This window comes from Zea mays, chromosome 1, assembly GCF_902167145.1.
Source record: "Zea mays cultivar B73 chromosome 1, Zm-B73-REFERENCE-NAM-5.0, whole genome shotgun sequence".
Taxonomy (NCBI): Eukaryota; Viridiplantae; Streptophyta; class Magnoliopsida; order Poales; family Poaceae; genus Zea; species Zea mays.
In genome coordinates, this window is record NC_050096.1 from 83,834,463 (window position 1) to 83,850,076 (window position 15,614).

The following is a 15,614-nucleotide window of genomic DNA, read 5'->3' on the forward strand; positions in this document are numbered from 1 at the left end:
GGCATGCGTGTCAGGATAAGGTGTCAGGTGATCCCCGCATTAAAGGCGGTTTGGCCGAGGCCGCTATACGAAAAAGTTTGCCCGAGCTTTGCCTCGGGCGAGCCGGGGGTGCGCCCACTGCCTGAGGGGACCCTCGGGCGAGCCGTGAATCCGTACGGGACTACTGTTCTTGCCCGAGGCTGGGCTCGGGTGAGACGGGATCGCGTCCCTCGGTAGATGAGGCCTTAACTTTGAACCCTGCTTACCAGTCTTTATGGTTTATTTTAAAGATGTTCTCCCACCATGTTTAGGAATACTGGGGGTACCCCTAATTATGGTACCCGACACTGCTACACAAATTCGTGATCTCCCTTTATTTTAATTGTGAGTCAACTATGTCTATCTTCACACTTTTGTGAATTGATTTAAGGGTATCACTATTTTTCCCAATTCATCTATCAGGCTGCTACACAAATTCCTTACCTCTCTTTATTTTAATTGTGGATTGATTTAAGGGTAAGTTGCATTCCTCATCTATTTTAACATAATTCTCTCAGTCACCTTGTTGATTTTTCTTGCTACTGTCCTCACATTTTGCTCGACCTTTCACCTCCCAGTATGAAGCAAAGCTCTTGCCTGGCTCGATCTATCGAATGAAGTAGCCAAAAATCGTGTTGCTGATTTTTGTTTTCCGGCAAGATTGTTCTGACAAGAGCTAAGGTTAGCAGTTGTTTCTTGAGTCCATTATCATTAGAGTACATCTCAGTTTTTTCTGATCGTGTTAGAGTATATCCAACATTTTCTCTTTCCAGGTGAGAGATGAGACGTTGCTTTTGAAATTATCTATCCAGTCCTCGTAAAGTCATAAAAGTCTGACAATGCTAAGTACATGGTAATTGCTAATGGGCAAGAATAATTAGGGTATGTTGTTCAAGTATGTGCCCAGTTGTTGTTGTTGTCCTCCCTTTTATCGTTTTGTTTCCTGATTTCGACGAACCATTACCTGGGACGCTCACGAGACTTATATAATATATTATCCTTATATGGAATCAATGTGTTGATTAATATTCGCTACATATTTATCATTTTTTATTTTTTTATCAATGACAAAACACATGTACAATCTTATATATCTTTAAAGATATGTAAACGTCCACGATGCTAATAAAAGTATAGAATAACATATAATATTTTTGTATATCAATGTATTTTATCACTATTTGAATTGCGCACAAATTTCATGTCATTAGTGTTAATTTGTGAGATATGGGGTTGATGATATATGTGTTGTTCATTTTCATGTTATTATTGTGCACTAATATTTATCAAATAATTTATACGCCGTCACAACGCATGGACACATACCTAGTATTACGTAATAAGACTAGCTTTGCTCGATATCGTTTCCAATTTTTACTCTATTCTATAGTAGAACATGTTAGTCCTTTAAAAAAACGCTACAAAACTATATCTGTCGTCGAACCTGGCCTAATTAAGTGTGGACAAGGAAGGATGGCGAGAGGCAGCATGTTGACGTACGAAGGCTACTTGAGGCAGCACATGCACAGGACGATGTCACGGATCGATCAGACATACACATACCAGCAGGAGGTCTATTCTCACGCGCGGCACGAGCACGTCCACCACTTTACCTTAGGAAAATATCACGGATCTTCCTCTTCCCCTCCCCCGCCGAAGCCACAGGCGCGGGCCGGGGCCGTTGGGCCGGGGCTTTCGGAGCGGATGGCCGGTCGCAGGTCGGCGGCGCTCGCTTCGCTTGCCTTGCAAGTAGCCAATCTACTACTAGGCATTAGCTATCCTGTCTGTCTGCCTGCCTGCATGCCTTGTTGCCCTGCCGAGCTGCACAGGTTTCTCGTGCGGCAAACTGATCGCTACGTACATAAAAAGCTGACGGCGATGTGTAGCCACTGATGGCATTATATTTGCCCCCCTGTACGCTTCATGTATGGGCTGGCGGGCCGGGCTAGGAGAGCGTGGCCGCATGGGTCATCGTACGTACCGCGCGCTGCATGCTAGTCGCCACTCGCCACTTGGAAATCATTAAATGCCGACGAACTTTTGCTGCCGTCGGACATAAGTTATTCTCGACGGCCACCATTGAAAATAACCTTATTTTGAAGGATGTATCTTTCTAGCGGTATTATACTATGTTACTTTACATTCTACGTGGCATCGGATAAAACCTATTATTAGAAACAAGTTAGGGCTGTGATTTATCTAGTTGTATTAGATAATTTCGATGTAGAATATACTAGTAGCTATCGCGCGCCCTGCGCGCGAGAATAATTTATTTCTTTGAAGGTGTTTGATACCGAGATAATTGGATTTTCAGTTTACAAATAATTATCATGAACAATTACAGTGAGTTGTGATCTTCAAAATAAAATAACAATCTTCGAACTTGGTTTATAGGAACAGATGTGATCCTAACTCCCAAGTTTATAGATTTGACAAAGTACCAAGATAAATGTCATTCAAAATTATTGGTTTGACAAATATCTTAAGAGGTAACACATCATTAGTGCAATAAAAATTAACGATAAAAACTAAAAAAAGAATCAGACTACATCTGAAACTTGGTAGAGGTATAACTATTATTTACCTTGCGATGAGGAAAATATTTCTCAGATACATACCTTCTAGAAGTGGACCCGTAGTGAATAACATCGTTGAAGAAGATATATATCTACGACAGCAAAAGGTATATAATTAGAGTGCTAAACCAATTGCTAAGCTAGATCTAGGTAACAATGACATTTCAGATTTTGATGGAAAAAACATTTGAATATATGCTAGATAGATTTTGTTGATTTTAAACAATCAGTATACAGTTAATTCTATAGATAGAATGGAACATAACATTTTTCTTGACTATTAAAGTTAATTGCATAAATTTTATTGGCTATTAAAAGAATAGCATACGAACATTTACTTCTACAAATACAATGCATCATAAAATTTCTTTAACTATTAAATTGGTAAGAAAAACCTAGACAGTTTAATGGGATTATAATATCTTAAAATGTAACTTAATTAGGGCAATACTTGACGAATCTATAGTTGTAAACACTGTAGTAGTACACATTAAGGTGGTGACAAAGAGAAAAACTGAAGTATTACATTTTTCATAAAGGAGATATCTCATTTGATTTACTCGATCATTTGTAGTCGAGCTATTTGTTTTCTAAAAAAGCTAAATAAGACGAAACATTAACATAGACGTACATATCTTAGCAGAAAAGAATCTAACTAACTAAAAACTATTCTTTTAGTAAAGAACTTACCTGCTTTTTATCTCTTTTCTGCTAGGTAAGTCACCATCATCCTTTGCTTGAGACGTCGATAATTGAAACAACTAGAGGACAACTACTAAGACTGTTTCTGTAAGATCTGTAAGAGGTGTACAATATCCTCAGTTTGGTAGAACTAAACAGTACGCGCGATTTGGCCATGATCAATACACATTTGGGTTATGTAGCCTCCTGCAAACAATGGACATCTATGATCAATATCTTATAGACCTTTAATATACTTTTTAAAGAGAAAGTAACATAACAGTAAGCACACACTACTAAACATATTTATGTTGATCTGAATTTTCATTATTTGCATACCACGTCAATATTTCAAAAGAATACAGGAGCATATAGTGGTTGGAAAAAATGTCCTGCATGTGGTATGAATTGTGGTTAATAAATTGTAAAATAGCTTTACGCATAACGTTTGGCAGATGAATGCATATATAGATATGTAAAAATGTACATGTAGATTTAACTATTGCAAGAATTGATGCGCATATTCATATAGAAGAAGCACACAATTACTTGATATTTACAATATAGCAATGCCACATGGAAATAACATAAGACAACACTCATTAAAACAAATTTCTGTAAATATGTTCGTGTTCACCACAAAATGCATTGAAAGATTTTTTTGTATAACCGGGAAATGAAGTATGTTCAAAACATGGATAGAGGAACAGGGGCCTGCGAGTATAACACAATAATTTTTTGGAAGAAATAAAGATGTCACTTCAGGTGCTTAACAAAGGAAGCACTAAAAGTATAACATTTTTTATAAAAATGACAGAATTAGATTTTTTTTTCACTCTTGGTGGGTGGGTGGGTGGATGGGGAGGCTACAATGTAAAGCAGGTAGGCATGTAAGAAACAAAGGTTTTGATAGAGTTGTTAGATCTTCAGGTTAAACAAATTGTAGTAAATCTCTGTTTCAAACTTAAAGATTTCTATTGGATTATGTTCCTCGTAACACTGAACACATTAGCTTAAGTGTCAGCATGTTAATCAATAAGAACAATGAATGGGAATTACCTGCAACAAAGGTTATCGATGTAGTAAAACTACCTTGGAGACAATGGTGTAGAAACCATTATCAAGACAATACGTTGTAAAAGTTAGCCACTCCAAACGGGACACTTTCAAGTGAAGGTCGTTGCAGTATTTAGCATCTGGAAGCAACAGAGCCTCATATCTCATGGCAAGGCAGAGAAGAACACAACGCATGCTCTGCATTTGTGATGTTAGCAGATGAAAAAAAACTTAAAAGGATGCATTCAAGTTGAGTGATACAGATGATGAATGCACGTTGGATGATGAAAGACGAACTCGGCATGAGAAGAAGTCGGCGACAGCGAGGCTCCATTTCTTCCCACCATCCAGCGATGCACCCGTCTGATAATGCCTCCGTCGCGTTCGATTGTAGCAGCTAGCAGGCGCCTAGCCGTGTAGCGTGTGGCGAGCCAATTATGAGAGCAGAGACATTAACTCAAATGAAATATAAACATCAATTATGTCCCGTAACTGGGAAAACACGATCAGAGGCACGTGGAGTTGAAGCAATAAATCAGAGGCACATGTAATCATTGGAAGGGTCGTTACATTATGGGAAAGCTAAACCACATGTCGACAAATTTGATTTTGAAGCATATGCATTCACGTAGTAATCCTTGGAGATGAATGAGGTGAACTATTATTTGATTAGTAGAAAGGTAGCTAAACAACGCGTGTGTGCACATTTATATATGCATTATTTTTAAGACAACATATCTGGTGCACATGGAACATTGGTGCACATGGTGCACATATTAAATCATCACCACTCATTTTAGATCTAACGTCTCTAGTTGTTTGGTATATTTTACTAAGGACACCCTCCAACGTGGTGGTGTGTAGTGGTGGAAGGTGTTATTTGTAAATTGAATAATCAACTAAAGACGTTAGATCTAAAATGAGTGATGATGATTTAATATGTGCACCATGTGCACCAGTCTTCTATGTGCACAAGATATGTCCTCTATTTTTAAACATCATTTTTTAAAACCAGTCAGTCAGTCGTAAACAACAGTTCAGGATAGCGAACCTACATACACATTAATTTTATTTGGAACATATATAACCATGTAATCATTTTTAGAGGTGAATGAGGCGAGTTATTACATTCTCAGTACCAAACTCGTTAAACAGCCATATGCACATTTTGACCTGCATCATTTTTAGACATCAGTCAACTACAAAGAACATTATTTATTTTATGTCTGTATGCAGACAACATTTAACAGGAACATACCTATTTTAGGAACATAGCTATTTTATTGTGGGCACCGCTTGTCAACAGCGATTGCATTTCCAAAATTGTATTGTCATAAATTTGATTAAAATCTGCAAATGTTGCTTCTATTCCACCAAGTTCAGGAATCCTTGAGGCCGAAATGACTCAATCCAATCATTAACAGGACCAACATGAATAAAGTCGAGGCCCTGCGGGTGCTGAATTACAGTTAGGACTTAGGAGCGTGTGGAAGGAAACAAAAAAGGAACGTTTAGAATAACCTTTACCTGCACAAAAGGTTGTTGGGCTTTCTTTGAACTCATTTTCTGAACCTGAGATGTTTGACAAGGGAGGGGCCACACTCAAGTCAGATGTAGATGGAACAATAATAGAACCAAGAATTCCCTTTATTGACTGCAGACAGCACAAATAAAAAGGTGTAGTTATAGAAATATACGTTGGTGTTTACTGCAACATATAAAGCATTTAAATATCAACCATTGAGAGATATATAGATCACTCCATCACGGAAACATATATGGTAGGATTAGTACCGATCAGGTCATTCTCAATTGGGATCACTAAACAATGAGCAACTGAATTGTTGGAAATTAACTAATTAAGCATGGTGCCAAATGAAGCAAAAAACTTTTTTTGTCCCACTGCTACTATGAACTACAGGGAATTTCACAGGAGACAATGACTTCTAATTTGATACTAACTAGAATCTGGAAGCTTGGAATGCACTCAAGTGTGAAATCAGTAATTCTCTTGAGCGCGTGTAAACAACAGGGCGGTTCAGTTCAATCGCTCTGTGAATCCACAACCACCACTGAGACTCAACGCGGCATCGGCTAAGCCTCTAGGCTTGAGACCGCTGAACTGATGACGGCACTGAGGAGGCTACGGAGGCTTACTTGAGGTTGCATCTTGGAGGACTTGCCGAGGAAGGCGTCGGTGAGGGAGTTGAGGGGGTTGGACCACGAGGCGTCGTCCGAGGCTTAGTTGTTCTGGTCCATGACGAGGTGTTGCAGCTCCATCTCCGCAGCCGGACGAGCGCGCGTTCTCCGAGGACGAGAGCCGAGGGCTGACGAGGAGCGTAAGCCGCGTGTGGAAGTCTCCAGGCTGACGAGGAGCGTAAGCCGCGGGTGGAAGTCTCCAGAGCTGACGAGAACGAGGAGGGCACGAGAAATCAGGCGAGGGAAAATGAACCAACGATCGACGATCCAACGACTATAATGTTTTCAGCCGACGTGGATACACTCATATGTGCCGTTTCTGTTCTGCTTTAAAGATAAGGAAAACTAACTAGAATCTGGAAGCTTGGAATGCACTCAAGTGTGAAATCAGTAATTCTCTTGAGCGCGTGTAAACAACAGGGCGGTTCAGTTCAATCGCTCTGTGAATCCACAACCACCACTGAGACTCAACGCGGCATCGGCTAAGCCTCTAGGCTTGAGACTGCTGAACTGATGACGGCACTGAGGAGGCTACGGAGGCTTACTTGAGGCTGCATCTTGGAGGACTTGCCGAGGAAGGCGTCGGTGAGGGAGTTGAGGGGGTTGGACCACGAGGCGTCGTCCGAGGCTTAGTTGTTCTGGTCCATGACGAGGTGCTGCAGCTCCATCTCCGCAGCCGGACGAGCGCGCGTTCTCCGAGGACGAGAGCCGAGGGCTGACGAGGAGCGTAAGCCGCGTGTGGAAGTCTCCAGGCTGACGAGGAGCGTAAGCCGCGGGTGGAAGTCTCCAGAGCTGACGAGAACGAGGAGGGCACGAGAAATCAGGCGAGGGAAAATGAACCAACGATCGACGATCCAACGACTATAATGTTTTCAGCCGACGTGGATACACTCATATGTGTCGTTTCTGTTCTGCTTTAAAGATAAGGAAATATAGTTTCGTACTTCTATCTAGGAGAAGAAGAAGAAAATGAACAACGTTGAAGGGATCTAAATGGGCTTCTTCCTAGTGCATATGGGGTGTGTCCGATCATCCGTGTAAACATTAATGGGCCAAATAATGCGGACAGTATCCTTTCAAAGCCCTAGCCACTGTTGGGCTTGGGCCGACCTTCTTAAACCGGTCCGTCGAAAGCTGGGCAGGACGTTTCTCCTGGTTTCTGGCGTCAAGAAGAACGAGAAGGTTCCTGGTCCCAGAACCAGATGTCTTGTCTAATTTTTGTCCTGGAGTAGCTTGGTCTGAAAAAGTTAGGAGGCGTCTGGTAGAACGGCACTGACCCTGACCGTGTCTCCTTTCCAAAAGCGAAAATTCTTCGGCGAAAAAAAAAAGAAGTTTCTCTGAACCGGCCGGGGTCGGTACAGCCTGCATCGTTTTATTATGTGCAGCTACTGATTAGTATCTTCGGACACACGTCCAAGTCTCGTTTTTCCAGAAGGGACACATGTAAACTGCAGCTGCGATTGTACCTATACACGCACGCAAAAAAAAAAAAAAAAAACTGCAGGAGGCCGACCGGGCGTCCAACACGGCTCGTCCTGCGTCTGCGTCGCAGCTGCAGGAGGCCGGGGCAATAAAATGCTGATAATGAGCTAGCATACGACCGTTTGGTACTTACAGTATGTTCACTTGTGGCAGTGACAGTAGTTTACACGAGTAACAAATGTATCTTAGCGTACAACTCAACCAAAATTTGCTCCTAAAATGGAAATCAATCTTTCGGGCGCCTACGCACGTGTGTGATGATGGGAACGGAGTGTCAGACGCTACACTACTGCTTGGGCCCTTTGGGTGTTTGATGGCCTCCTTTTAACCTCACCTGCATAGAGAAAGTTAGCTAGTTCAGTAAAGCAAAAGGATCTCATAACTTTTCTTGTCAGCAAGACATTACAATTCTTTTATATATATATGGTCCGTTTATCTGGATGCAATAATAATTAGATAGTTTTATTAAGGTGGTTGCAGATGCAGTAGATTATATATCTAGTCTGGCAGGATGAGGATGCAACTAGGAGGCTGTCTTAACGCAACAAAATGCCTGGATTATTCCTGAGAATAATCATGCCACCCACTTTGCTCAACGTCATGGGCCTCGCCTAGCTGCACTGCAACCGCGCAACGGGTACGCGCGAAGAAAGTCTCTGATTTTTTTTTATAAAACAAAAAAAAAGGTTTTTCGCATCTAGGAGTAGGAGCTGTATTGCGTTGCGCAGACGTGAAGCTTCCGGCAGAGGAATTCGCAGCACGGAAGGTATGGCGCGGCGCGGGATCATGCATGCATGTAAGATTTGGTTGCGTCGGTACTCACGGCGCCTTCAACGTCGATCCTGTACACGAGCATTCGGCGGCGCTCGCGGCAGCTGGTCCGGTACGCCACGGCGAGGTGCGCGGCGGCGAGCGCCAGGGAGAGGAGGAGCATGGCCTCCGGGCCGCCGGCAGCGGCTACGGCGCGAGCGCCACCCGCGGCGCGGCGCGGCAGCACGGCCGCGGCCTTGGCGAGCACGTAGCACACGGACCCCGCCGCGCACGCCACCACCACCCCTAGGTACGCGCCGCCTCCGCCGCACGCCACGTACGCGCCTGCCATAGATATAGTGCCGCGAGCCCGCGACACGACACGAGGAGCGGGTCAGTTATTACAGCCGAGCTACGAGGGGAGCAGGGAGGGACCCGAGAGCCGGCGGCGGGATACTGACAGAGGATGAGCAGCGCGCGCGCCGCGGAGACGGCGGGCAGGTCGACGAGCGAGGAGCGGAAGTCGAACGCCCGCGCCTGGGCCACGACCGCCAGCGCGAGCGAGCCGCCGCCGCCATCCCCGCCGCGGAGGAGGAGCGCCGGCGGGAGCGCGAGGTCGAGGAGCACGACGAGCAGCGGCGGCGCGCAGACGAGCAGGAGCGATGCCAGCATCGCCGCGACGAAGAAGGCGGTCTTGGCCCACCGCCACGGCCGCGCCCACGGCCGCTCCCCGCCGCCTCCGTGCGCGTGCTTGTGCGCCACCGCCAGCGGCAGCAGCAGCTTCTTCTCCATGGCCGGGCGGCCTGGGCGCGCTGGTCGCTAGACAAGACGAACGGGCGACCCCGGTGATCAGGCGGTGGGGCTGCGCGCCGGAGTCTTTTTTATGGGAAGGGAAGCGGATGCGGGTGCGGGTGCGGACACGCGGCCAGGCAGCTAGCAGCTCGTCTGTGGTTGCTTCGCCGCGTTGAAGCCGTCGGACGGTTGAGGGGGACGTGGGGCGGGGGGTGCGGCGTCGCGACTCGCGGGTTTGGTTTGACCTGTCCTGCGCGCGCGCGGTAGTATAGTAGCAGGCATCCAGGCAGCAACTGCTCGCCGGCCCTGCCTTAAAACGCCGCGCCACGTACGCGCAGAAGCTTCGGTGTGGGTGCAAGCCTCGGATTGGCTCTCATGTCCCGGACACCCGGCAGAGTGCGTGTGAACCGGAACGGCGGAACAGGTTCCTGATTTTCCTTTCTGGTTGGACTCGTGGTCTGGTCGTGGCCTCGTCGTGGGTAGGTAGGTCTTCGACTCGTAGTCGTGTGACCACCTTTTTTTTTAAGAACTCGTACCCGAATATTTCGGTTTGTATCGGTAACTAGTACAAGTGTTCGCTCGGTTCTGACGAGCAAAAATATAACGAGCAAATCGGGCCCATAGAACCGGCCGCGCGCGCTTTGGCCGAAAGGAAACGAACCGCGATAGCTCACGCGTGGCACGGTGATCGTAACACGGCCTTGACAGCGGGGACGGCGGTCGAACACTTGGCGGACATATGGGGGCCGGGGGCGTGCGGGACCGGAGGAGAGGCAAAGCCAGCCAGCGGGGGGCTCGAAGCCTCTCCAACACCAGATGGCGCGCACGCAAGACGCGACGCGAGGCGAGAGGGGGGTGTACGCCGCCGGGGGTTTTTGCCCCTCGCAATCGCAAGTGGCACGGCCGGCGCCGCCCAGCAGCCCCGGTACGGTGCGCGCGCGGGTCTGCGCAACTCGGAACCGATAGCCATCGGCCAAGTGGAGGCAGACGCGCCCGGCGTGGCGCTCCCGATAACAGCTAACCGCCTGGACACAGCCGATTAATAATTGTGCTGCTGGCCAACCACTCGATTAATAGTATAATGAGCCCTCCTTTCAGTTCAATTTTCTTATATAAATAAACGTGAGCAATCAGGCTGTTGGTAGGGGACCCCCGGACTAGCTAGCCAACCCATCCAATCCTAGCCGATTGCATTTTGGCTGTCCCGATTGAGAATAATAACAGACGTGGCGACAAATAATAAAAAACAAACTGTATAGTAATCCTTTATATATGCCAACTAGCCGAGGCCCCTGATGCGTTTTATAAATCCCGGCGTTCTCGTGCATGACGATCTGAGTTGGAGTTGCCGTTGAGTTCGTTTGGATTTAGGTTCGGTGTACCGTGTAGTACGTACTACGTGCTCGATGCTCGTGGCGGCCTCTCCTCGTCCCTCGGGTTATGTATCGGATATACGCCGCCGCCGCCGCCGCCGCCGCACATGCTTGATTATTAGTGTTAGGATTTATGGGCTTGGCCCAATTAAGAATTTCTAATAAATCGCAGGAAAATCTCAAAAGCCCATATAAGTGGATGACAAAGGGATAGGTGGATCCAATAGCACCATATTGCTAGCTCTTGTGGAGTAGAGCTAACTTAAATATGGAAGTCACACTCACTCACCAAGTCATGGATGAGAGGAGAGAGTGTGGAGAGCCACACGCGCGCGCGCTCGCTCGCCTGGCCTGGCCGGGCCCGGCGGGCCGGGGCGGGGCGGGGCGAAGGGCCGCGGGCGCACGACATGCGCGTGAATGGTCCGCCGAAATCCGGCCCCTCGCCTTGCGGGGGCGCGGCTACCTTTTGCCGTTTGATTTTTTGGTTTCTTGGCTGTTACGCTTATCCTAACCGATCGCTATAAAATCTCAACTGTTTGCGAGATTTTCGTGGGCGGATAAGCACGGGGTCGCGGACTCGGCCCTATAAAAGGAGCCCGGCAGCCAGCCTCCAAATCATCCCAGATCCCAGTTCGCTTTCGCCTCTCTTCATAGCTGAGCCGCCTTTTAGTTCCCTTCGTCCCGACCGCAGAGGTGCATCTGCGATCAGGAGAGCAGGTCTCTGGAACCCTTCGTCTTCTAGATCCTGCACCGGGAGAGGGCGAATAAGGTTTTTGGGAAGCGTCTTCACGCGACTGCTCGTGATCTGCTGACCTCGTCGACCCTGCTGATTTCGCTACTTCGACATCGTCGACCCTGCTGATTCCGGCGCGTACCATCGATCAGTAAGTCTAATCAGTACGCATCATCTGATTTGGCTTGTTATTTCAGTTCTTCTGATTTGGTCATGATTTATATTCGGAATTTAAACTGGAATTTGTCTAATTATTCAACAATCCAAAAACCTTATTGTAGACAATCTCCTAGTTTTTCTATGACTGCTTTTGCCGATGCGCTCAAGCCAGAAAAGTTTAATGGAATGCACTTTAAGAGATGGCAAGTCAAGGCCACGCTCTGGCTTACTGCTATGAATGTCTTCCATGTTAGTAAAGGCAGACCTGAGGGTCCACTGACTCCTGAATAGGAGAAAGAGTACGACCATGCCAATACTATGTTCACGGGAGCCGTTCTTAGCGCCTTTGTTGACCGTCTGGTTGATGCGAATATGCAGTACACAGACGGAAAAGAGTTGTGGGATGCACTTACTACTAAGTATGGTGCATCAGATGCTGGCAGTGACCTGTATATCATGGAGAGCTTTCATGATTATAAGATGGTTGATAATCGCTCTATTGTAGAGCAAGCTCATGAAATACAGTGTATAGCCAAGGAGCTCGACCACCTTAAGATAGTCCTTCCTGACCGATTTGTGGCTGGGTGCATTATTGCAAAGTTGCCTTCTACATGGAGGAACTTCGCCACAGCTCTGAAACATAAGAGACAGGAGATATCAGTTGAAAATCTGATAGCGTCTCTGGATGTTGAGGAGAAAGCTCGGGCTAAGGACACGGGATCTAAAGGAGGCGAGGGCCACTCCAGCGCCAACATGGTTCAGAAGAACCACAACAAGGGCAAAGGAAAGCCAAAATCTAACAAGCCCAACAAAACTACCAACTTCAAGAAGAAGAAGAACAAGGCTGAATTGACATGTTTCGCATGTGGCGAGGCGGGTCATTTTGCCAAGGATTGTCCCGATCGAGCGGATCGCTGTGGCAAAAAGGGCAATGTCAACACAGTGGTCGCTAGCAATGAGGAAGACAAAGGGTATGATAATTTACCTTTCATCTTCTCAGTATTTCAATCACCTAGCTGGTGGCTTGATACTGGTGCTAATGTTCATGTGTGTTCTGACATTAACTTGTTCTCTTCTTATCAGGGCGCCCGGGATTCTTCCGTGCTAATGGGGAATGGGTCACATGCTTCTGTTCATGGCACTGGCACGGTGGATCTGAAGTTTACTTCGGGAAAGATCGTGCAGCTGAAGAACGTGCATCATGTCCCTTCTATACACAAGAATCTCGTTAGCGGAACCCTTCTATGTAGAGATGGGTTCAAGGTAGTTTTGGAGTCCAATAAATTAGTTGTGTCCAAGTCTGAACAATTTATTGGTAAAGGCTATGATTGCGGAGGCTTGTTCCGCTTTTCTTTGTTAGATTTCAATAATAAGTCTGTGAACCATATTTGTGCTAATGTTGATGATCTTGCGAGTATTTGGCATTCTCGTTTGTGTCATATTAATTTTGGCTCTATGTCTCGGCTTGCAACCATGAGTTTAATTCCGAATATCACCATAGTCAAAGGTTCTAAGTGCCATAGTTGTGTGCAGTCGAAGCAACCTCGAAAGCCTCATAAGGCTGCTGAGGAGAGACACTTGGCACCGCTAGAACTCATACATTCTGATCTTTGTGAGATGAATGGTGTGTTGACAAAAGGTGGTAAGAGATACTTCATGACATTGATTGATGATGCGTCTAGATTTTGCTATGTATACTTGCTTAAAACTAAAGATGAGGCTTTAGACTACTTTAAAATCTATAAGGCTGAGGTTGAAAACCAACTAGAGAGAAAGATCAAACGTCTTAGATCAGATCATGGTGGCGAGTTCTTTCCCAAAGTCTTTGACGATTTCTGTGCAGAACATGGCATTATTCATGAGAGGACTCCTCCCTATTCACCCGAGTCAAATGGGATTGCTGAAAGGAAAAACCGTACGTTGACTGACCTGGTGAATGCCATGTTAGACACTTGTGGTTTATCTAAGGCATGGTGGGGGGAGGCAGTCCTGACTTCATGTCATGTTCTGAATAGAATTCCTATGGGCAAAGAAGAGAAAACCCCTTATGAGAAGTGGGTTGGGAGAAAACCATCACTTTCATACTTGCGCACTTGGGGGTGCATGGCGAAAGTCAATGTACCAATTAATAAAAAGCGCAAGCTTGGTCCAAGGACAGTGGATTGTGTCTTTCTTGGATATGCTTCGTGTAGCATAGCTTATAGATTTTTAGTAGTTAAATCTGAAGTTCCTGATGTGTATGTTGATACTATTATGGAATCACGTGATGCTACTTTCTTTGAGCATATATTTCCAATGAAAGACATTCATAGCAATTCTAGATACTCTTCTGAGATAATTCCTGAACATAATACACCTATTGAGAGTTTTGAACAGCCACATGAAATTGTCCTAGAGGAGGATGACAATGATGCTCCTAAAAGGAGCAAGAGACAAAGGGTTGAAAAATCCTTTGGTAATGATTTCATTGTGTACCTTGTGGACGATACTCCTACTACCATTGCAGAAGCATTTGCATCTCCAGATGCAGATGATTGGAAAGAAGCAGTTCATAATGAGATGGACTCCATTCTTTCAAATGGTACGTGGGAAGTCACTGATCGACCCTATGGATGCAAACCCGTGGGTTGTAAGTGGGTGTTTAAAAAGAAGCTCAAGCCTGATGGTACAATTGAAAAGTACAAGGCTAGGCTTGTGGCTAAAGGCTATACTCAGAAAGAAGGAGAAGACTTCTTTGATACTTACTCACCTGTTGCTATAATGACCACTATTCGAGTACTACTTTCTTTGGCTGCCTCGTATGGTCTCCTTGTTCATCAGATGGATGTAAAGATAGCTTTTCTTAATGGAGAGCTGGACGAGGAAATATATATGGAACAACCTGATGGATTTGTAGTAAAGGGTCAAGAAAGCAAGGTGTGCAAGTTATTGAAATCTTTGTATGGTCTGAAGCAAGCACCAAAGCAGTGGCATGAGAAGTTTGACATGACTCTAACGTCTGCAGGCTTTGCCATTAATGAGGCAGACAGGTGTGTATATTATCGCTGTGGTGGGGGCGAAGGAGTTATATTGTGCTTATATGTTGATGATATATTGATATTTGGCACAAACATTGATGTGATCAATGAAGTCAAGTCTTTTCTATCAAAGAGTTTTGATATGAAAGATCTGGGAGAAGCTGATGTGATTCTAAACATCAAGCTGATTAAGGCAGATGGTGGGATTACTCTCTCGCAATCTCACTATGTTGAAAAGGTTTTGAAGCGATTCGGCTTCTCTGAGTGCAAACCTTCTCCAACACCTTATGATCCCAGTGTGACACTGCGAAAGAACAAGAGAATTGGTTTAGACCAATTGAGATACTCTCAGATTGTCGGTTCACTCATGTATCTTGCTGGTGCAACAAGGCCCGATATCTCGTTTGCTGTGAGCAAATTGAGTAGGTTCATGTCAAACCCCGGGACTGATCATTGGCATGCACTTGAGCGGGTTATGCGCTACCTGCAAGGTACAATGAGTTATGGAATTCACTATTCTGGTCAGCATGCAGTACTTGAAGGATATAGTGATTCGAACTGGATATCTGATGCAGACGAGCTTTATGCCACCAGTGGTTATGTCTTTACTATTGGTGGAGGTGCGGTATCATGGAGGTCATGCAAGCAGACCATTTTGACGAGGTCAACCATGGAAGCCGAGCTAGCTGCACTTGACACAGCAACCGTTGAGGCAGAATGGTTGCGTGAACTCTTGATGGACTTGCTGGTGGTTGAGAAACCAATACCAGCTATCCTT

At 45.7% G+C, this 15,614-nt stretch overlaps 1 protein-coding gene across 1 annotated transcript; it reads right to left on the reverse strand.

The window, feature by feature from the left end:
• Positions 1-7,862: 7,862 nt before the first annotated feature.
• On the reverse strand, positions 7,863-10,184 carry LOC103637539 (Alpha/beta hydrolase related protein). Its single transcript, XM_008659708.4, has 3 exons — positions 9,224-10,184; positions 8,836-9,107; positions 7,863-8,346 (listed from the first exon to the last, which is right to left on the reverse strand). Exons 1-3 carry the CDS (start codon positions 9,552-9,554, stop codon positions 8,299-8,301), a joined length of 651 nt encoding a protein of 216 aa, XP_008657930.1. The 5' UTR covers positions 9,555-10,184; the 3' UTR covers positions 7,863-8,298.
• Between the last annotated feature and the right edge of the window lie 5,430 nt (positions 10,185-15,614).